Below are 24,084 nucleotides of genomic sequence, written 5' to 3' on the forward strand. Positions count from 1 at the left end.
CGTCAAATAGACAAAGTTGGAAAATGCATATCTAGCATCAGGAGAAAACAAATTATTCAATGTGTTCTGACAATGGTCACGTCACTCCGTTGAAGTAATGTTGAGCCCAGTGTAAAGCCAACTCCTGTTCCAGGCCTCTAAAATGCTTGTTGGGAGCATTTCCTCCTTCAATTGCACCAGGGTATGACTGACTGCCTGGTTTTTGACAGCATGAATTCGACAAATCCCCTCACATCTGCTGCTCCCCTCAAACAGCAGCGGTTGGCATGGGCTTGGACTGGGCAGCAAGATATTGTTTATGACTGCTGGGCTATCCTTGGCTGTTCCCCCTGCACAACATTTGATCAGGCGTTAATGTTTTACTTCTTACTTCTGGTGCTATGGGCAAATGAGAACCCCCCCCCCCAATTATTATTATTTTTTTTTAAATGCCAATGTTACAGATTGTTCAAAATCAACATAAGACAGAGGCTTTTCCCTATTTCGATGACATTCAGAATAAAACAAAATAATCATTGAGATCTATGGCCTCAATAAAGTAACCATTGTTGTGGTAGCATGCAGAGTATTTGCCAACTCCTACACCCAAAGGCGAGAACTCCTGGTACCAAACAAATACAATTGTATTTGTCACGTGTCGAATACAACAGGTGTAGAACTTACTGTGAAATGCTTATGGGTGGCCATTTGATTCATTGTTCATCAGTCTTATTGCTTGGGGGTAGAAGCTATTAAGGAGCCTTTTGGACCTAGACTTGGCACTCCAGTACCACTTGCCGTGCGGTAGCAGAGAGAAACAGTCTATGACTTGGGTGACTGGAGTCCGACAGTGTTTTGGGCCTTCCTCTGACACTGCCTAGTATATAGTTCCTGGATGGCAGGAAGCTTGGCCCCAGTGATGTACTGGGCTGTACGCACTACCCTCTGTAGCGCCTTATAGTCAGATGCCATACCAGGCGGTGATGCAACTGGTCAACTATTACTGTTCCTTAATTTAGGGAAAGCTCTGAAGCAGAAATAATGTTACCAGGCCTCAATCTCATTACCAGTTTAATTAAGAAATAAATGTGCTGGAACAAACACAGGTGATATGCAATCGACAGTGTCAGAGTGAAGGGTGGACCACGGAACTTATTTCATTCATGGTTATTCATGGCTATAGAATCCTTGTTTTCATCCATTGTAACTACTGTCTTAATAAAATGCTACGCTATAACAATATAATTAGTCTCTGTAGTTGGCATGATCTTTTACTTAAAAACAGTACAATAATACCATCTATAATATAACAGCACTGTAATAACCAAAACAAAGACATACCACACTACAACTCTGAATAGGCACTAAATAGAAATGAAGGTTAATGACTGAAATATTGTCATTTTTATTGGGGCTGTATTTCTTCCTGGAACCCTGTAATGGTAATGCCAGACATTATTCCATCCAATAAAACAGTACATGGATACTTGTCCAGATCTGATTTTCAACAAGATTCTATATTTATGGTGAAGCAGCGGATGGCAAAAGCATATTCACGTTGTACTGTCCAATGTCAACACTGACAGTGGTCAAATCCAAAACATTAACATACGAGTATTCAGATACACATTTTAATGCACGTGCAAATTGTCTGCTATTTTAAAAAGTGTTACAAATACTGAAAAACAGTTGCTTTTCCCTGCATTTTATTTGAATAAAAAAATATCTGTATTCATGAACCATACATCTGCAACAAACAAGTTAAATGCACAAAATATTTATTTTGCTTTGTAGTTATGGAAAAATACGGAAAAACCTGGTTAATGTCTAAGGGAAAAACAATCAGCTGTGGCTATTCTGGTACATTGCCTTCAGTGTCCACTAGATAGCAGACAACTTCTTTGTTTCACATGGCACGTACACGGAGCGTGTATGATTAGTCTACAAAGTCATCACAAATGTTAAAGATTATACATTATAATAAAAATATTTCACTTGTATCATTGGACATTTAAATAAAAAGGTATACTATGCAGCTGAATACATTTACGCTGAATGATTGATCTTAAATCAAATCAACTTGCCAGGCCTATCCGGTTCATTATGGTAAAACCGATCCTGGATCAGTTAACGACTGCACGACCAGTTCAGACTTCCTATCACGTGGTGCAGTAGCTTCCTTTCTTCTCAGAACCAAGGAAAGAGAATACTTCGCAAAATGGAGGTGATAAATATGTTGATTGTTTATCAGTTTCTGCATATATTTGCGTTGCACGTAACAATGTAAAGTGTATTATGAGCAAACAGGTCTTTGAAAATGATGCAGCGACATAATATGCACATGATTCTAACAGCATTTTTAGGAAGGCAACATTAACGTTAGCTAGCTAACGTTAGCGCCACTGCGTTTCTCAACATTTGGCTAGCAAAATTATCATGCAAGTCAGCGTTCTACGGTTACAATGTTGCAGTTTTTTGGGTTTATAGAACGTATCCACATCAAACAAGTACTTTGATGTATCATTCAGTGGAATACATAGGCCAAAATTGTAGGTCAAGCCTTAGCTACAGATTGTAACACCAGACAATGTGATGTAACCCCCCCAAAATTGGTATCCGGTATACTGGGTGTTACAGGTTAACGTTGGCTAGGTATAACGTTACTGTTTGGTGTAACAGAATTTTCGACCAACCTTAACGATTCGTCGAAACCGGGGTCTCATAAAATGTCACTGTCCAGTTGCAGGAGGTCTATTTGAATTTAGAAAATGCTTTGTCATAATAAAAATAAATAATGTTTTGCGCCATAAAGGAATCCAACAATGTGAGGCGTGTGTACGCCGCCATCTTGTCTTTTTCAAGTCTTCATTCATTGATTGAGGCAGGTGGATCCACCCCAAAGTGCCGCATGTCATGACAGACACCTGTCTCGATCAACAAGAGAATACTTGAAATGGACAAGATGGCGGAGTACATGTGGTTTGATTACTTAATGGAGTCATTTTATTTTAATAATGGAGAATGTTCTAAATTCAAATGGACAAGGACATTTTATGAGACTCCAGTTTCCAAGAATCTAAGACCATATTGCTAAATTTGGTCAAATTATGTGCTACACCAAACGGTACCAAACCTGTAACTCCCAGTATAATGCATACTAAACAATGTTTGGATAAATCACATTATCTGGTTTTATAGTGTGTAGCTAAAGCATAGACCTAAACTGTAGGACAGGCTATGTATCCCAATGAATGATACATTGAAACACTTGTCGAACTGTGGAGACATTCCATCATTCTACAAATCAAAATTACTGCAACATTGTAACTGTAGAACTCTGACTAGCATGATGCATTTTGTCACTGCATCATTTTCAAATACCTGTTAGCTACATAACACTTATAAAGTGGCAAAACTGATTTCCCTAGAATGTCTTAGAGTCTTGGCTAATGAGAAAATTCTAACTTGATACATTTACATTAAGATATTGCAATCTAGGTTATTACACTGTAAAATGTTTGAAATAAGATGGTCTGTTATTCATACAATTGCATTGTTGTGTGACATGCATACCTGTTTTAAATCATTTTAACAGGGTCATGAACATAGGGAGCCTGAACAGCTCAGGAAGCTGTTCATTGGGGGCCTAAGTTTTGAAACCACTGAGGAAAGTTTAAGGATCCATTTTGAACAATGGGGAAACCTCACAGACAGTGTGGTATGTATGCATTTCACAAGTGTCTGGTATTTACAATGCATTTATATGAGGAGTAATGTGAGCTAATACGTTGGTTTCATGTAGGTAATGCGGGACCCAAACAACAAGCGCTCGAGAGGGTTTGGCTTTGTAACATACTCCTGTGTGGAGGAGGTGGATGCCTGCATGGCAGCTCGCCCTCATAAGGTGGACGGACGTGTTGTTGAACCTAAAAGGGCTGTATCGAGAGAGGTAAGCAAACTCTGCTTCACATTCATTTGCGAATGTCAAAATGTGACAAGTGTGCGCTCACTGCTCAGCTTTTCTTCTGTCACAGGACTCTAACAGACCGGGTGCCCACCTGACGGTGAAGAAGATATTTGTTGGGGGGATCAAGGAGGACACACGGGAGGACCATATCAGGGAGTACTTTGAGACCTACGGGAGGATCGAGACCATTGACATTATGGAGGAACGCGCAACTGGGAAAAAGAGGGGATTCTGCTTTGTCTCATTTGATGACAATGACACTGTGGATAAAATTGTTGGTACGTATGGGGTTGTTGTCGCTTTGAATTGCTCATTTTTAAATATCAGTAACCATTCCTTTGCTGAAGATTTGCCTTGTTTTCTTTTCAGCTCAGAAATACCACACAATAAACAGCCACAACTGCGAAGTCAGAAAAGCACTCCCAAAACAGGAAATGGAGGCGTCCACTCAGAGGAGTAAGCATAATAACCCGTCCCTATTTGTCCAAATGTTTGAATGTTTTACAGAGTGGCACATATAGAACATACTTCAGTGTCAATATTGGCATTTTCTTTTTAGATAGGGGTGGTGGCTCTGGAAACTTCATGGGCAGAGGTGGTAACTCTGGTGGTGGCAACTTTGGGCAAGGTAAGTCCCTTTTCCATTTGATATGTGGATACATTTGGAACCGTAATCCCACCAGCAATGTAAATGGAATTATCTTGTGTGTTACAGGAGGCTACGGTGGTGGAAGAGGAGGGGATGGATACAATGGATACGGTGGAGAGGGTCAGTATTTACGTAACGGATCATCAGATAAGGAGCGGGAACTTGCCGATGTATTTCTAAAAGAGAGCTTGCTCAAATCTGAGCGTTTTTCTGTCCAGGTGGAAACTACAGTGGGGGACCTGGCTACAGAGGTGGACGTGGTAGCGGGTATGGGGGAGGAAGTCCTGGCTATGGTAACCAGGGAGGAGGCTTTGGAGGAGGATATGATAACTACAATGACAGAGGCAACTTTAGAGGTACGAACACCTGTTTTAGCCTGTATATATTGTCATGCCACATAATCTATTTAAATGAGCTGAACCCACAGTAATTGGATGTGACAACATTATTCTAAAACTAAATCCCTGTGACTCGTAGGGAACTTTGGTGGTGGAAGGGGTGGAAATTACAATGACTTTGGCAACTACGGAGGACCGCAATCTAGCTATGGTCCCATGAAGGGGAACAACTTTGGTGGCAGAAACTCTGGTGGTGGCCCCTATGGAGGTGAGTATTCTCTCGCTGAGCTGGACGAGGTGACGTGCTGTCTGATGTTGTGATGACACAACCCTCATCTGTCAATCATTTGTTTATTCCAGGTGGCTACGGCTCAGGCGGTGGAAGTGGGCATGGCTACGGCTCACAGCGATATTGATACTATGACGCTCGGGTAAGTTCCGTTTGAAAACACTGAGCATACCTGACTGTATAGTACAGTGTGAGCCCACGCAACACTAGAATAACTATTTGTTTTATCCTGTATCCATTCAACAGGCTTCAGTTCTTAGCAGGAGAGGAGATGAGCAAGGATTTGTCAGGAAAGCTGCAGGTTACTGTACTTTTAGGCAGTCGTCTGAAAGCATGTAGAGGAACAGAAGTCAGAAAGTTATTGCAGCTTTAATGGGAAACTAATCCTAAGAAAGACTGTACACACAAACTATAAAGTGCAAGGGTGTAGCTAGTACCTTATTTGTGGTAGATGTTCCCCCACTTTATAATTGTTCCTTTTGTGCATCTGAAGTGTATGTATTGTTGTGCCTGTGGAATCAGGAGTTAAAAAAATAAATAAAAAAGTATTTCGAACTCCAGTCAGTTTTGAATAGTCCTACATTTATTTTGCTGTAGATTGATAGATTTTCTATGGTCTTCTCATCTTTGTCGTTTTTGAAGAACTTGGTCCTGTCAGAAGGGCCTATACGCATCAGGCCCTCAAATAAGATAGAGCTGTCTTTTTTTTCTTTTGAAGTTAATATGATTGCAAGTCTTTGTATCAAGTGTATTATGATCTGTATTTCAAGAACCCCATGTATTTTATTAGTGACAAGTGGTTATAAGTAGTGCAGACAACAATTTTAAGGAAATGTGTTTTACACTACTTGTATGCAGTAAACAGAATTCTAGATTGTAAAAAATATTTTGACAAGTGGAAAAAAGTTTAATAAAGTTGTGTAGTAAAGTCTTTTGAAGTATAGTGCATCATTGGCTCAGAGAGATTGAAGGATTTGATTCTTGTCATGTCCGTCATCACTAATCAAGTGTAGCAAATCAATATCCTCAGAAGTATGTTTTGTTTTCTCTGAACTTTGAAAGATTCATTTTTTTCCCTGCCTGGATGGAAAGGGAGTCTTGGCTAGTCCTAGGGCGAGGGACACGCATCGCCTAGCCAGGATTGCACTAGTAGGATTGTTACAGCTACAAGCCACTTCAGTTGGGCCTCAGCGGGTCAGTATGGAAGATTGCAGAGTGTTTTTTCAGACAGGACCTCTTCGGTCCCAGCACAGTGGACATGTCAGCATGTTGTGAGAAAAAAAGAGAAGGCAGCACCGAGAGCCACACCCTTGGAGGAAAGCATATTCTAGCAAAAAAAGTAACTAGAGTTCCTGGACACTTAGAGATCCTGTTGAGTTAGATATGGCAGTTTACCAGGAAGTTCTTACTAGCTTTCAGACCTTACAGGGGAAAGGGAAGTGAGTATTTCACAAGCAGTGGTAACATAAAGAAGATGCAGGTAAGAGTAACCACTTTGCTTGGTTTACAGATCGTGAAAGAAGCATTACGACTACTCTTAAAGGCTGAAAATCTAATGACACGATTACATGGACATTTCTGGATGGGTAAGACTTAAGTAAATCTCAAAGTATACTGCAAGTTGTAAGACTGCACACACCAACATTCAAATAGGGGTGAACAATTGCTGTTGAATATGGAATCCCTTCTAAGTAAAATGGTACCATTCACTACATTTTTGGTCATTTTTAAGGATCTCATGCATTTCTTGCACAGCTCACTGATCTCTGGGAGTCTGCAGAACAGACTTTACATTCACGCAGGCTTACACTACAGGTATCTTGATATTTTGCTCTGCATCGTTTTAAAGATTTTCTATACATCGCTTTGAAAGGTAGCATTTAAAAAGTGTAACTTAATTAAGGATGATGATTTTTTTCACCCCTGGTCAGACAAGGTAGGTATCATATATTCTAGTTTGAATAAATTAATCCAAGTATGCATGTCTATTAGATGTGTTTCTTGAATAAAGACATCTCTCCTAAAAGGAATTAGTGATATTTTATGTACAGTACCAGTCAAAGGTTTGGACATAACTATTCATTCAAGGGTTTTTATTTATCTTTACTATTTTCTACGTTGTAGAATAATAGTGATGTCGTCAAAACTATGAAATAACACATGGAATAATATAGTAACCAAAAAGTGTTGGACAAATCAAAATATATTTTAGATTCATCAAAGTAGCCACCCTTTGCCTTGATAGCTTTGCACACTCTTGGCATTCTATCAACCAGCTTCACCTGGGATGCTTTTCCAACAGTCTTGAAGGAGTTGCCACATATGCTGAGCACTTGTTGGCTGCTTTTACTTTACTCTGCGGTCCATCTCAATTGGGTTGAGGTCGGGTGATTGTGGAGGCCAGGTCATCTGATGTAGCACTCCATCACTCTCCTCCATGGTCAAATAGCCCTTACACATCCTGGAAGTTTGTTGGGTCATTGTCCTGTTGAAAAACAAATGATAGTCCCTCTAAGCGCAAACAAGATGGGATGGTGTATCGCTGCACAATACTGTAGTTGCCATGCTGGTTAAGTGTGCCTTGAATTCTAAATAAATCACCAGCAAAGCACCATCACACCTCCATTCTTCACGTTGGGAACCACACAAGTGGAGATCATCCGTTCACCTACTCTGCGTCTCACAAAGACACAGCGGTTGGAACCAAAAATCGCTAATTTGGATTCATCAACTGTCAATTGCTCGTGTTTCTTGGCCCAAGCAAGTCTTCTTGTTATTGATGTCCTTTCATAGTGGTTTCTTTGCAGCAATTTGACCATGAAGGTCTGATTCACTCAGTCTCCTCTGAACAGTTGATGTTGATGTGTCTTACTTAAACTCTGAAGCATAAATTTGGGCTGCAATTTCTAAGGCTGGTAACTCTAAGGAACATATCCTCTGCAGTTGAGGTAACTCGGGGTCTTCCTTTCCTGTGGTGATCCTCATGAAGCTAGTTTCATCATAGCGCTTAATGGTTTTTGCGACAGCACTTGAAGAAACTTTCAAATTCTTGAAATGTTCTGGATTGACTGACCTTCATGTCTTAAGGTAATGATGGACTGATGTTTCTCTTTGCTTATTTGAGCTGTTCTTGCTATAATATGGACTTGGTCTTTTACCTAATAGGGCTATCTTCTGTATACCCCCCTACCTTGTCACAATGCAACTGATTTGGCTCAAACGCATTAAGGAAAGAAATTCCACAAATTAAATTTAGCAAGGCACACCTGTTAATTGAAATTAATTCCAGATGACTACCTCATGAAGCTGGTTGAGAGAATGCCACGGGTGTGTGAAGCTGTCATCAAGGCAAAGGGTGGATACTTGGAAGAATCTCAAATATAAAATATATTTTGATTTGATAACACTGTTTTGGTTACTACATGATTCCATAGGTGTTATTTCATAGTTTTGATGTCTTCACTATTATTCTACAATGTAGGAAGTATTACAAATAAATAAAAACCCTTGAATGAGGTGTGTCCCAACTTTTGACTGGTACTGTATGAAAAGTGGTTTGAGATTATCCATTTGTTGAGAACGCTGTGAATACTCTATGTGAAGCAAACATGATCTCTTTGTTTTGTTAGCCTCAAAGCCTACGAAAAGATTGATTTGAGAGAGGGCGGAGAAAGAAGGCTTGGCGTTCAAAGGTAATGTATGTGGGTGAAAGGGCCTGGAACTGCAAATACTACAATGTGCAGTGCTGTGCTTTTTTCCAACGTGTTTGTTCACTGGACCTTTGTGAAGTCGTCATGCATGGTTCACATGAAGTGTAGCTGAATAATGGAGGTAACTGTTATAGACCTGAATAAATGCAGTTGGAACCAGAGCCGTACAATGCATTCATAAAGTATTCAGACCTCTTCACTTTATCCACATTTTGTTACGTGACAGCCTTACTCTAAAATTCATTAAATTGCCCCCCCCCTCCTAATTTACACGCAATACCCCATAATGACAAAGCTAAAACAGGTTAAGACATTTTTGCATTTTTTTTTTTAACGTATCACATTTACATAAGTATTCAGACCCTTTACTCTGTACTTTGTTGAACCCCCTTGTCAACGATTACACCCTCGAGTTTCTCCCATTCTTTGCAGATCCTTAAGCTCTGTCAGGTTGGATGAGGAGTGACGCTGCACAGATATTTTCAGGTCTCTCCAGAGATGTTCGATCAGGTTCAAATCCGGGCTCTGGCTGGGCCACTCAAGGACATTCAGAGACTTGCCAAAGCCACTCCTGTGTTGTCTTGACTGTGTTCTTAAGGTCTTTGTCCTATTGGAAGGTGAACCTCCACCCTAGTCTGAGGTCCTGAGCACTCTGGAGCGGGTTTTCAACAAGTATCTCTTTGTACTTTGCTCCGTTCATCTTTCCCCCGATCCGGACTAGTCTCCCAGTCCCTGCCTCTGAAAAACATCCCCACAGCATGATGCTGCCTCAACCATGCTTCACCGTAGGGATGGTATTGGCCAGGTGATGAGCGGTGCCTGGTTTCCTCCAGATGTAACGCTTGACATTCAGGCCATAAGTTCAATCTTGGTTTCATCAGACCAAAGAATCTTGTTTCCATCGTCTGAGAGCGTTTAGGCGTCTTTTGGCAAACTCCAAGTGGGCTGTCGTGCCTTTTACTGAGGAGTGGCTTCTGTCTGGCCACTCTATAAAGGCCTGACTGGTGGAGTGCTGCAGAGATAGTTGTCCTTCTGGAAGGTTCTCCCATTTCCACAGAGGAACTGTGGTGCTCTGACAGTGACAATTGGATTCTTGGTCACCTCCCTGAGCAAGGCCCTTCTCCCCCGATTGCTCAGTTTGACTGGGCGTGCCAGCTCTAGGAAGAGTCCTGGTGGTTCCAAAATTCTTCCATTTAAGAATGGAGGCCACTGTGTTCTTGGGGATCTTCAACGTTGCAGAAACGTTTTGATACCCTTCCCCAGATCTGTGCCCGACATTATCCTGTCTCTGAGGCAATTTCTTCGACCTCATGGCTTGGTTTTTGCTCTGACGTGCACTGTCAACTGTGAGACCTTATATAGATAGGTGTGTGTCTTTGCAAATCATGTCCAATCAATTAAATTTACCACAGGTGGACTCCAATCAAGTTGTAGAAACAGTTCAAGGATGATCAATGGAAACAGGATGCACCTGAGCTCAATTTCGAGTCTCATAGCAAATGGTCTGAATATTTACATAAATCAGGTATTTCTGTTTTTTATACATTTGCAAACATTTCTAAAAACCTGTTTTCGCATTGTCATTGTGGGGTTTTGGGTGTAGATTGATGGGGGGGATAGAATAAGGCTGTAACGTAACAATGTGGAAAAGGGGAAGGGGTCTGAATACTTTCCGAATGCACTGTATATTTAGTTAGGACTACTTGTATAATATTATTCAAATTCTAGACATTCAGTTACATAGCATTGTTTAAATTCTCCCCAATGTTAATGGGGCGCTAGCATGGCTGTAATAGAATGTTGAAGTGTCATGTCTGGTTGGAACTATGTTTTATTTAAGTGTTTTAGCTTTCACAAAATATTTTTATAGATTTTAAGATTCAGTTCATAATATTCAAAACTAAGTTTAATGTACATCATGGGCTTTCTGTTTTGTGGACAATAAACAAGACTATTGAAAAAAAACGAAGGTCTAACATAGATCAACCCAATAGCTGTTTTGATTACATTGTGAATGGCATTTGAATCCCTGTAAACCGTTTTGGTTTGTTCTGTTTTGAAAAACACATAGTTACGCAAATCCCAGTCAGCAAAGTCATTATGTTCATCTGGCATACATTGTTGCATACTATCAAATCCAACTTTATTCATATAGCAAAATTCTTACAAATGCTTTTCAAAGTGCTTAAATAAAATTAAAGGTGGAAAGATCAAACGTTTCAATGCAAATATAAAATCAAGATAGACATTAAGAGTAAAATAGCAGTGGATAGGAAATTGAATGCAGAAAAAGCAGATAAAAGTTCCTAATATTGGTAAGACAAATAAAAGCACTTTAGTTAATAGCACGGATAAAATGGTATGTCTTAAGACAAATCTTAAGAATCAACAGTTTTCGAGGACCTAAGATCCGGCAGGCTATTCCAAAGACCAGGACCGTAGTGTCTGATGGCAGCCTCACCAAAAGTTTTGGTTCTGACATTTGGAATGACTAAAATACCAGTGCCAGAAGATATATCAGACATGCTTATCAGACGGGTGCAAGGACATGTAGTGCTTTATAAATCAATATAGATTGTGTTTAGGCTGATATAAAACTGACGTAATTTCATTGTTTATTTCATTTTATAAACTGGGTCATTCAAGCCCTGAATTGGCTGACAGCCGAAGTATATTTTTATTTTATTTAACCTTTATTTAACTAGGCAAGTCAATTAAGAACAAATTCTTATTTACAATGACGGCCTAGGAACAGTTTAGGGGCAGAACGGCAGAGTTTTACCTTGTCAGCTCGGGGATTCAATCTAGCAACCTGGTTACTGGCCCAACGCTCTAACCACTAGGCTACCTGCCGCTGAAAATTATATCAGACGGTAAACCACAGGTATGACAAAACATTTGTTTTTACTGCTCTAATTACATTGGTAACCAGTTTATAATAGCAATAAGGCACCTTGGGGGTTTGTGATATATGGCCAATATACCACGGTTGTGTCCAGGCACTCCGCGTTGCATCATACAATATATCACACCCCCTCTGGCCTTAAGCAGAAAAGGGTCAGAAGATACAAAATAAACGGAGCTGCAAATCAAAGAGTAAAGTTTATAAAACAGACTTTTAAGTAACAGTGATTGCAACAATATAATTTGCATACTAAAACATGATATATACAATTCACATTTTCATATCTCAATAGCAAATCATGTATAAATGTATTTACAAGCAATATCAGTAAAACAACCTTAGATGAAAGTGGAGACCAGTACAAAAAAACTAAAATGTCCAAAATATTATAAAGGCATTCAAGGAGAGTAGGCAAGGACTATATAATAGTTCTGCTATTTTACTAACGCTTAAAGCCAAGCATCTACAATGTTATTCTTTGCATAGTATTATTACTAATGCAGTACCAAGTAGTAAAGCAGAGAAGTGCTAGTTGTCATTTTTCTTGAAAAGCATTTTTTTAATGCGGGGGACGAGGAAGACTGTGCCATCGGTGGTCTGCTGGAGGGAGTACTCGGACGGGGAGTAGGGCTTCCCTTCCTCATCCCTCACTAGACTGAACACCTCCAGGTACAGGGTGTTAAGCTCCTGCTTCATCTGCCGCAAGCTGCTGTAATTCTTGGTCTTCTCTCTCTGCAGTCGCTCCTTTTCCTCCTTCAGTGAGTCCAGGTCATACTCCAGCTCCACGATGTTCTCCATTTTGCGTTTGCGGCAGTTCTGGGCAGCCACCTTATTCTTGCCCCGCCGGCGGATGTCTCTGACCAGGGCCAGCTGGGCCTCGTTGAGCTGGTGCTTGGACATCATCTCGTTGAAGTCGTCCACAGGCAGGTTGATGATCATGTCCACAGTGAAGGGGATCTGGAGGGCCTTGGCACGCTGCTCGTCTCTGGAAAGACGCTTCTCGGAGCGTCTCCTCTTCTTGTCTTTGGTGAAGGGGGGATCGTTGTGGCCAGTCTCCTCATCTGGCTCTGTCTTGCCATGTTTGGGCTTTTTGTCCTGCTGCTGAGCTGACACAGAGGGAGAAGTCTGGAAACCATCTGGTTGGAAAGACAGTGAGAACATCTCGGAGTAGTCAGACTCTGCACTCTCAGGGTTACTGTCCATCTCCTCCATGTCTGAATCGCTGTAGCCACCAAAGGATCCGTCCCCATACATTGATTTCTCAGGGGAGCTAGCATGTGGACTTGCCTCCACAGACACACCTGAGTCCGAATCTGGAAATTCTGGCATTATCTCAGTTTTGTTTCCTCTGTCAAATGCTTCTCTAGGAGAAAGGTCATGTAATTCCATTGGTGTAAAAGTAGGCTTGTGTGATATCTCTGCCAAGGAGTTACCTCCATTTCCTTGGCCACAAGGCAGGGTGACACTGGTCACTTTTGTGTTGACAATGTCTTGATAAAATACATCACAGAAAGTTGCTGCACTGAAGTTAGTATTTAGGTCTGGAGCCTTTAGGGTCATCTGATTGAGGTGATCAAGAGGAGCCATGTTGGGAAAGCTCTCCTCATCAAAGGCGTTGATGAATTCAGGTGGGCAGACCTCTGCTGCATTTGACGCCACCTCTGCCAGGTTGGGCAATGTGTAGAAGCTGTAGTTTGGATCCTGCACTTCAGGGGTGGTGTTAGTGGGCAGATATCCTCCTGTCTGATCCAGTGTGTCCTTCATTTGCATATTCAGGCATTGCTGGAAAACAAGATTCAGAAGAGTCACAACAAATCCAGTAACCCATGCAGTTTATCAGACATCAAGATGTAACATTATAGTAAAATGCAGTATAGTACCATCACATGGACTAGCTGTTGGTCAGCGTTTACTAAGACTTTGTTTCAAACCTTTGTATTTTATTCTCAATAGTAGTTGAAACTTTGCACAGGTTCAATATTCCAAATAAATTGCGAATCCTTAATTGATTAACATCTTAGCATGACATTTTGCACTGTACTTGTACTGTACGTAAAGTATTTTCTGGTTTGTTTCCATGCTACTACCTTCATCCACTGCTAAACATTAGAGCGCTATTTAAGTGTTACCAAGGACACAAGCAGCTCTGAAGCAACAGTGCTCTGTGGAAACCTGATCACAGTGGATTTAGCTGTATTATCTGCTTCTGCTATGTGTCCCATTCAAACACACAGGACAAAGGTGAGTAGGTTCTCTCATGCATGGCTGCTGCAATCCATGCATTCTTTGGGTGTTTTTTTACACCACTGAGCATCGTACCATTGAGGTGGTAGAATCTGCCTATTGTACCTGCAGCTCAGGAAGGGACAAAAGCTCCATCCAGGCCTGCTCCAAATCTGGGGAGGTCCTCTGTGGGGGCTGGGAGGCTGGGAGGAGGGGTAGCTGGGTCAAAGCTGGTAGCTCACATGCCATGACATGGTTGCTGTTTGGGGCTGGCGCTACGGTGACGTCCAGACAGACGGAAGCGGTCTACAATACAAAAAAAGGGGGGAGTGGAACACTGTAAAAGACCGGAACAGACATGAGATATTGTTTTTTAATTTGTTTGAGGGATATATTTTTTTTAAATCTAAAAGTGAATGTATTCTTACTGCCGTAGCCTCTACCAGTGGAAAGGTCTCTGCCAGCAGCTGCATACATTCATCAAATGACATGGCATCTCCGTCTTCTGTGAAGCTGACATTCTGAAGGGAAAGATTCAAAGTATATGTAACCCCTCTTGCAAAAGAATAGGTAGGAATTTGAACAGAGTGCGCTACCTAGACGAAGGTCTTCACAGATTAGTTTCTAAAGAGACAAATCCACCAATGCAAAACTACAGAGCCACCTGTTTTTCCCTAATTACACTGGATGAGGTGGTTACCTAGCTACAGCGGAGCTGCACCCAACCCAGTGCAGGGAGGACAGTGGCCAGCCTCTGACATGACTGACAGCTGTGTGTGTACTGTACCTGTGTGACTTGAGGGGATGCGGCGGTGGTGGCAGACTGCGGTGACTGGCTGCTGGGTGCAAGGCGGGGCACGAACTCCCCCGTCTCCTCATCCAGCTGTAGCTGAGCCAGCAAGGCCTTCTCCTGCTCTCTCAGCAGCTGCTGCCTCTTCTCCTCCTCCTGCACCCGCTGCCGCTGCAACTCATGCTCCTTCTGACGGTGGCAGTAGTCAAACACCTCTCGCCCTGCGCCCAGGTCAATGTCTTGCCTCCACAGGATGTCGATTAGGTCCACGTCCTGCCAAGAGACAAAAGGTTAGACTGGAACTCACAAAACACCATACACGAGGAGATTGTGCACTAGGAACAAGGAAGTGTGTGCCTGCTGTGAAGTAGCATGGCTACTGGCTCTCGCTACAGTGCCACACCCCGTCCCTTCGGGTGTCTGTCCTACGACGACTGGCTAGAATGTAATGAGGAAGAAGCCGCCTGAATAATAGAGGAACTTCTCCATTTCCCCAGAATTCAGTCCCCACCCACAGAGTGCCTCTTAGCTGCTTTCCAGGCAGAGGAGCAAATAATTGAAAAGACAACAGGTCAAATGTAATATTGTTGCATCTCTGTCTGTTGCATCAGTAGCTTAGACCAAAAACGAATTAAATCAATGATCACTCTGAGGAGAAAAGTTCATTCATACAGCTTGAAATGTAATGTGGTTTACTTTTTATTTGATATACCACAATGCACCACAAGGTCACTACATTCACTACTGTATTTGGAGAACCATATTGCGTTGAGACCTGGCAATAGAGTTTAGTACGGATATGTTCAGAGTAAGTGCTTACTGTATTCCACACTGGTGTATAGCACGTTTTATAACAAGATCATTTGGTCCTCCACTTCTACTTCACTGTGGCCGATGTTTATTAGCTTTCTGCGTGTAAATTCAGGAATGTCCAGAGATAAACTGTGCTGGTCTCCCTTGGGCCTTTTAACATCCATTACACAAACCTTATTTACAGAAGGAAGTGTTTCACAAGGGCCTTGGGAGATTGCATAAACCGAACATTAGGTCACACTGAAAGCTCTGAGCATGTGACTGTTTGTTTCTGGGTAATAAAGGCAAACTATACATTCAGAGAGACTTGGTCACATGAACAGAACAGAGAGAGGACAGAGGATATAAAGAGAGACAGATCAGATGACTAACAAAGCAGAAGTAAGTGTAAAGAGGATGTGGATTTGGAACTTGATGTTATTTGTTAACACTGATCGATTTCAACTTAGCTAACTCTGTATCGTAAAAGGAATGAGCACAAGTAATTGCTTTGTTACTGTGTAGACCAAATGTTGAACATGACCATTATAAGTTCAACCCATGACCTCTTATTCAGAAATGGGTATAATAAACAACAAACATTGGCTTTCTGTTTGTGTGCATCAGATGTGCAGTGCTGCTGACTACTTTTTAACCCTATTTGCCTTGGTCGTTACGTCAAAGCCAGCAATAGTCCATGACCGTTAAAGCCCATAACGTCAGAAGGTCTGGTCAGGGCAATAAGTCCCACTATTAATCTTGGTCAGAGGAGTGAGTACACGCAACCATAAATTATGACTGTGGAGACGAGGAAGAATGGCCTAAACTGACCTAACAGCTGCTGGATGAAAGCAGCTTTTGTGGTCAGCCATGTTTTCTCCTTTCAAAAACAGCAGATTGAGTCCATGTGTCATGCCTTTAGCCCACACAACTATCAGTTACAGTCTAGAAGAGTGAAGAAATCTTGAAAAGGACAATGCCTTGTTCTTTTATAGACACTTTCATCATACAGGATCGATGAATTCTGTCATAAAAGGCAAATGAACTTTATCTAGTTTCATCAACACATTTCATAATCCCTTTTGAATAAAATAAAATGACTGGAGCCACGTTAAGCTGTTCATGTTGTCAATGACACTTCAACTCCACTCATTCATGCAGAGATGAGTGATCTGTGTACATTCACAAATTACTGATCCTCCCTCTCAAAAAAGGATGATGTAACTATTGTGAAGGGAAGATGTTGACTTCCATTGGGACCATTTTGGTAAATTGTTTGGATGAGTGACTTCACTTTTTAAACTCAGTAACTATTTTGTTATGAACTATCTTGGTGGAGTGAAGTATTTATCCACAAAGTACTTGTGAAACATTCTGGTTAGTTCACTGATATTTTGCAATAGTACTTGAATGTAATAAGCTATGGGAACTGGGTTTGTAAAAAGAAATGCTAATTTTCCTGGTTGATTCTGCAAGTTAGTGTAAATAAAAGCTCTTCCTTTTCCATTCTCAAACAACATCTCTTTGTTTGAATCCCAGACATACTTTGAGTAGCTGATTTTTCATCTCAGAATGTGCAGCAACTCAAACAACAGAATAAAAAACATATTAGGGGTATAGACACCACTTTTAAAAACAAGCCGACCACCGATTCCAACAGTACAGGAATTAAGTGACAGTAAAACAACTGATTTGTGGACCTATATACATAATTCCGTGATACCTAAAAAAAAAAAAGATAAAAGTTGTATATTAATTAACATACTTTTCCTTTGTCAATGCAAATTGTTCAAAACACAATCAGATGAGTTTGGTTTTGGGATAAGGCCTTTACTCCAACACCATCTTTTTTTCTCCAAAAAAAGAAACACATCCGGTTACAATCCTACTGAACATTCCTCAACGCAGGTTTACTCTTTAATCTAGGGGAACCTGTCGTCAATTGATTACTAGATTAACGTGTTATTAACTGTTTGTATACCAAGGCCAGCTGCAGAACTACAACCACTTCTGGGTTATTATAATAAAGAATAGCCTACGCATTTGTTAATTTGACACAGTTGGCCATTTGTCCAGAGAACCTATGTACATAGAAAATAAAATACATTCCAAGATTAGCTGGGACAAAGAGATGTTGTTTGAGAAAGGAAAAGGAAGAGCATTTATTTACACTAATTTACAGAATCCACCAGGAAATGGAGCATTTCTTTTTTACAAACCCAGTTCCCATAGCTTACTACATTCAAGTGCAATCGTACAATCAACTGAGCAAAGGTAGGCCTATAGATGCCATCTACCGGAACACAGGATGGGGCTCTAGTGGCGCATTGGGAGATTCCGACCGCCAAAAAACAAGCACACCGACATAAAAATAAATGGGCTGTCTGGGGAAAACTTTCGTCATCTTGGCATATTTTTTACTTGACAATAATTGCATCATTACACATATGGATTACGATATTAAGCGGATATTCAATTGTTATTTTTCGCCCAATTTAGTTGTATGCACCGGGCAGACAACCATCCATGACTTTGCAGAAATCTCTATGAACAAGACCTGTCGACTACAGCGCAGAGACGGAAATTGTAGCCTAGTGCTAGAAACGCGATTGCAAATGTCAAAACTACAGCACAACAAGCTCACATATGATTATGATAGGCTATAGGCTAAGAAAGCATATTTACGATTCGTTTCATTTAATTAATTAAATAATATACGGATTATTATGGAAAATGCACATTGGGTTGAATTTGACAGTTTGTTCATATCAGGTAACATGAGTGTAGGCCTTATTTCATTTCAATAGTTTGAACTATCCATTAAATAGTTTTTCGACTGTAGGCCAAGGAACATTTTATCAATATATCAACCTTGAGATGTTTTACAAAGCCTACTGAGTTGAATATAGTAGCCAATAACAACATAATATTTACCTGTTGACTAGGATTCATTTTATGCATCTCAGTTTCCATCATAGTGGATAGTTGGCTTGTCCCTTCGTAAAGAAACACCCAATAGGCCTATATAAAAATATATATTCGTAATCCTTTACAGAAATATAAAATGGTGGACTATCCGAAGGCGAGGAGTCCGGCCCAGCAATGTTTTGACTATGAAGGAAATAGTGCTTCTAATCTTGTGAAAGTTTACGGAAAACCCCAAGCAGTCTGATAGCCTTGCCCACAAGTTGCGTCAGCCAGTCAAGGGCTCGGAGAGAGCTGCGCTGGGATCGTCCCACTCAACGTCCTATTGGTTCGATAAGGCCAGTTTGTGGCTGTGCTCCGGACAGCCAATGTTACATTTGCTTCACGTTTATAAACAAGTCATTTGTTATTTAACCTAAAAAATGTAAAGTGTATTCAAGAAGTGTCCAGATACATTTACATAATATCTGCCACTATAGATTCAAGACACTAGAAGAGGTATTTTTGATAACAGCATCTTGGTTGAGTTATGAACTAATATAAGAATTACAGTTATTACAATGTTATTACAACAGTTTTTACAACTATTGTCAGCATTGTTCCAAAATGTAAGGCACATTTACCAATTGTATCACCTTGACAGACTAAATACCCGCATTGATTTCATGCAGAATGCTATAAAGCTGCAGTGAATAGACTTGCAAACTGCATTTGTGTACAGGGTAGGACGATAGGTTACAATGGGAATCAAGTATGTAATGAAGAAAATAAGGATTAGAAACTGAAACTATAATAAGGAACAATTGTTAGTCAACATTGATATCTGTAGTTGTCTGCAGTAAACCCAAATCTGCTCACAGCTAATCCAACTAGGAGAGAGATGGGATGGCAACTCCTGAAAATCGATCTGTTAAATAGCGACCTCTTCTGGTTTAGATGACGCCTAAGTATTTAATTCATTTGTACAGTAGCCTAACCCATACTACAGCAGGCCCCAGGCCCTCCCCTTGCACACTCTGTAGACTCAGCCACACCATTGACACAGTTGGCTTAGTATACGTTATTCAAATGTAAAACGGAGATGGTGCACAGTCATAGCCTCACATGTTTCCCTTTGCTTGAGACCCTGCAAAGACAGACTGTTGACTCAAGACCAGATGGTAGCGTCTCCTGACGCCGCTCTATGTTCACGTCCGTGGGCGTGACGTAGCGTTTGGCCGGAGCAAGGAGTTTGGGTAGCCAGGCAAATGGTAGTCTACACACGCCTTTGAAAATGACGACCAGGGTTAGATACCCAATCTATTTTTAAAAAAGCCTATGAAATATTATTTTACATAAAAGTAGGCTATACACAATCATTTATATTTTCAAAACAATCGGAACATTTCACATTCTCCAATATAGCCTAGTTGTATGCACACACGTTGAAAAAAATAAGAGTATCATTATATTATCCTCCCCATCATCCATAACTTGATATTTAGGTATAGGTCTTCATTATTTAAAGTAAATAAGGTATGCCTTTGCTGAAACATGTTGCTGGAATATTACACTAGTTACAATGAGATCCTTGACAGCGCCGATGTAGTATAACATTCTGACACGAGTGCAATAGGAGGTTGGGACCACATTGCAATTATAAGCAGCGTTTGAAACGTCTTGTAATGTGGTGGTCTTTAAACCACGCTCTCTGACACGTATATGTAAAGAGCCTCACTATACCTCTAGCTATGCCTTACCTATACAGTGCAGCCCACTGTCCCACTATCTGAATTCAAATGACACTATATGGATTTTTCTCTCAAGCGCGCCCACGAATACGCGTTCACGTTTGGCAGCTCCACGTCGACATTCTTCCAGCTGTGCACAGGGCTGAAAGAAGAAGAGGTAAAAGCGGCGTGAAGCCAGCTATACGAACACTGTATGTAGGCTCCAACGAGGGACGTCAACCGAGAACTGGAGAAGAGGAAAATCTCCTGGTTTTTTTTACAGTTAGTCCTGCAACAATTGTATATAGCCCACTGTTTTTTTTGTTGCATTTTATGATCTTTTTGCCCTCGTGCTAGATTGCAGCTGGCCCCCTTTAACAGCTCTCTCTTCTGCCAGGTACAGTATGATCAGTTGCTTTTCTTGCTTCTTATTATAGTTTTCTCACATTTCGAATAGGAAGCTATGGCATTTCACATCTGCTAATCGAATTCCAACATCTTTTAATTCACTGTTTGATGTTGCACTTTGTAACTTCATTGCAGTTAGCAACTCTCCAAACTTTATTTTATATAAACTTGTATGCTAAACTGAAGTGGAAAATGTAATGTTTGCCTTGTTTTACAGGTAGACCGTGTATTTATCATTTTAATTGTAAACTTCAGTCTGTGGCTTGTGGAAAAACTCAACAAATCGGCTATACATTTGCATAATGAATGTGGGTGTATTACTCCAGGAGGGAAATATTCAGCATAAAGAAATACAGGACTCCAAATTTGGAGCCTTTAGACACGTCATCTGTTCTACATATGAAGTGCCCGAATTGTTCACTTTACAACCTTGAAGATAGTCAAGGTTGAACTGCAAAGTAAATACAAAGAAAAGCTTGATTCCCGCATATTGTATAATATTGTATGATTTAATCATTTCTGTGGTGGTGGGTTGGTGGCAGAGTGTGAGAATCAATCTAAGTTCCCAACAGCAGGCTTCTCATTCACTCTATTCTATGTTGTCTTAATAGGCCCAGAGAGTTACTGGCTTACTCTTCTAAGTTTCATTTAATGCACTTTTTTTAATCACTCAGCTGTGACTGATTCCATTTTAAAAAAAATCTCAAATCATGTTGGATTTAACTTCGGTTAGGTCTCAATACTGTGTTGAGAGAGTCGGCTTAACCTCACAATTACATATTTTCCACACTATTATGTTAAATCAAAGTGTTCACCAAGCAAGCACACCAATGGGAAATGTAGCTACTACATTTCACTCTCTTGTTATATGTTGCAGGTGAAGGAGTGGTGAAATGGGTTGGCACAAAGGAATAGCCTACGATGTGGCACTCTGGCTTTCCAAGTAAAGTTCTGTGATACACTTCGACTCTAATTGTTTGCAGTCAGTGCATTACAGAACTTTGTTTTGGGAGTTAATGCTCCGGCCTGCGGGAAACAAACCTACCATCTGGAGAGTGGAACCATTATTTCACATGCCACTTGCAGACTGCAAAATGGAGAATAAAGTTTTTATTTTGACAATGACTCATGAGTTTTCACCAACTTTTGTAGTATGTATCTGCTTATAAGTAAACACGCACTTGGTCTATTGGTATCAGAGTGAAATGTCTGAACTATTAATGAAAAATGGACTCCCAGAAAGCCATGGTAGAGTGTTAAATAATTTCCTATAGGACGATAGTGGGCCATATGGAGACTCCAGTCATACCTCACTATCACTTGGTCATGTGACTCAATGGACGTGAGAAGGAAAGATAAACAACAGCAGTTGAAATTTTCAAACCTCATTTTCACTGTCCTCGGTCATACAATGTAGTGGTCAAACATCTCATAACCATATCAAACCCATAAACATGAATGTCCTAATTCAGATACTTTTTTCTTCATCATTTTCTGTTGAGTATTGACATTGTGTCATGCGAATGCTAGATAATTGTCTGTTGTATCATTCATTGTTGGAATGTAAGTATAAAACTATTTCAGAGATGTACATTGAGTGGACCAAATATTATGAACACCTGCACTTTCCATGACATAGACAGACCAGGTTAATCCAGGTGAATGCTATGATCCCTTATTGATGTCACTTGCTAAATCCACCTCAATCAGTGTAGACGAAGGGGAGGAGACAGGTTAAATATGGCGTTTGAAGTCTTGAGACAATTGAGGCATGGATTGTGTATGTGTGGCATTCAGAGGATGAATGGGCAAGACAAAATATGTAACTGCCTTTGAACGGGGTATGGTAGTAGGTGCCAGGTGCACCATATTGAGTGTCAAGAACAGCAACGCTGCTGTGTTTTTCACTCAACAGTTTCCGTTTATCAAGAATGGTCCACCACCCAAAGAACATCCAGCAAACTTGACAAAACTGTGGGAAGTATTGGAGTCAACATGGGCCAGCATCCCTGTGGAAAGCTTTCGACATCTTGTAGAATCCATGCTTAACGAATTGAGGCTGTTCTGGGGGGGTTATGTGTATTATGGTTCTTTCAAATCAAAGCTTTCAATAACATCAACAAATAGAAGAAAATATAAAAATACCTTAAAGTGCAATAAAATCAATGGCTCCTTCAAAGGGCACATATTTGTTAGTCTTAAAGACACATGCATAGATTTAAACACTACACCAACATGGCATATTTTGGTTCCCATTCAATATGATCACTGTCTTTAAATTAAACCTATTTTTTTCTGTGTTTTTAAAGTTTATTCATGGTCTAATATTTAGAGAGCTGGGGTGTATTCAATACGTCTTGCAATTGAAACAGTTTACCGTTTAAGAACCAAACGTAAGCAAACACAACAGGGAGTGACCTACTCGAATTTGTCCAATAAAAACAAATTTTTGTTGCAAAACGTTTTCAGTTTGGACTAAATGGTTCCTGTTGCAAACCCTTTTGTGACAGAAAAAACATTTTGCAACAGAATCGGGGTAATGAATACACCCCTGGATTCTGTGGTAAACTATAAAGTCAAATCTGTTTAAAGAGAAAGGCATACATTTTCCATTAATTAAAGGCTCACTCTGTAATTTATGTATCCAGCAACAGTCTGACCCTGCAACTTTGTTTGTAAGGCTGATGGGGCTGGGGGAAATGTAACTACAGTCAAATTCATACCAGACTATGAATTCAACTGACAGTCCAGATCAACATGATTATTTTTAACATATTTTGATTGTAGGTATATGCTACAATACTTACCATGGAGTAATAAATTACAACCTGGGAGGGGTTGCAATTTATTATTCCAATACAAACAGATTATTCTGCACAACAGTGACTGTAGCTTTATAAGTAGCAATTCCATTGGTTACAGTAACAGCGTGAACTTTACAAAAATCATGTGATCAAAGGTCATACAGTTTCGAGGAAATCGCCTTATGGTCGCTGCTTCTCTCCAGCTGCACTATGCAGCTATCACCTGCATTGTGGGAGGCACTATTTGTCTACCAATCATTTCCGTGTTTTGTTTGACCCAAGTAAACGTGGCCAAATACCTGACTGAAACAGCAACCAAGTTTGTGCAATTCTAAAGCTATACAAATGAAAAGTGATATTTGAGACCCCACTCTAACCAATTAATTGTACACACATGTTTCCAGTTGTGAGTGTGTGATATGGGGATATAGAAACGTTTAGACAACAGACAAACTATTATAAACAATAGCAGCTATGTTGACGCTGCCATGTCGATCTGAGCCTTGCTGTTGCAAAACCATTAAAGTGTCAGACTTGTGGCTGTTACAGATGCCCCTCCCCCGACGTCACTCTACAGTCGTCTTCGTTAGGCTCAC

General features: G+C 40.5%; 2 protein-coding genes and 1 long non-coding RNA gene across 3 annotated transcripts; 2 read left to right on the forward strand and 1 right to left on the reverse strand.

The window, feature by feature from the left end:
• Nucleotides 1–2,103: 2,103 nt before the first annotated feature.
• Nucleotides 2,104–6,153, forward strand: LOC115109352 (heterogeneous nuclear ribonucleoprotein A3-like). Its single transcript, XM_029634160.2, has 11 exons — nucleotides 2,104–2,203; nucleotides 3,575–3,697; nucleotides 3,782–3,928; nucleotides 4,014–4,224; nucleotides 4,316–4,402; nucleotides 4,506–4,574; nucleotides 4,662–4,715; nucleotides 4,814–4,951; nucleotides 5,073–5,201; nucleotides 5,294–5,364; nucleotides 5,469–6,153. The coding sequence occupies exons 1-10, from the start codon at nucleotides 2,198–2,200 to the stop codon at nucleotides 5,347–5,349; spliced, it is 1,020 nt and encodes a 339-aa protein (XP_029490020.1). The 5' UTR covers nucleotides 2,104–2,197; the 3' UTR covers nucleotides 5,350–5,364; nucleotides 5,469–6,153.
• Nucleotides 6,154–10,745: 4,592 nt separating this feature from the next.
• On the reverse strand, nucleotides 10,746–18,784 carry nfe2l2a (nfe2 like bZIP transcription factor 2a). Its single transcript, XM_029634173.2, has 5 exons — nucleotides 18,577–18,784; nucleotides 14,848–15,123; nucleotides 14,489–14,581; nucleotides 14,187–14,366; nucleotides 10,746–13,619 (listed from the first exon to the last, which is right to left on the reverse strand). Exons 1-5 carry the CDS (start codon nucleotides 18,616–18,618, stop codon nucleotides 12,366–12,368), a joined length of 1,845 nt encoding a protein of 614 aa, XP_029490033.1. The 5' UTR covers nucleotides 18,619–18,784; the 3' UTR covers nucleotides 10,746–12,365.
• A 1,475-nt stretch (nucleotides 18,785–20,259) lies between these two features.
• LOC115115474 (uncharacterized) lies at nucleotides 20,260–21,873 on the forward strand. Its single transcript, XR_003861379.2, has 2 exons — nucleotides 20,260–20,673; nucleotides 21,562–21,873. It is a non-coding gene; the product is annotated as an uncharacterized LOC115115474 (long non-coding RNA).
• The last annotated feature ends 2,211 nt before the right edge of the window (nucleotides 21,874–24,084 follow it).

The sequence above is a fragment of the Oncorhynchus nerka genome, linkage group LG3 (assembly GCF_034236695.1).
Source record: "Oncorhynchus nerka isolate Pitt River linkage group LG3, Oner_Uvic_2.0, whole genome shotgun sequence".
In the NCBI taxonomy this organism is placed as follows: domain Eukaryota; kingdom Metazoa; phylum Chordata; class Actinopteri; order Salmoniformes; family Salmonidae; genus Oncorhynchus; species Oncorhynchus nerka.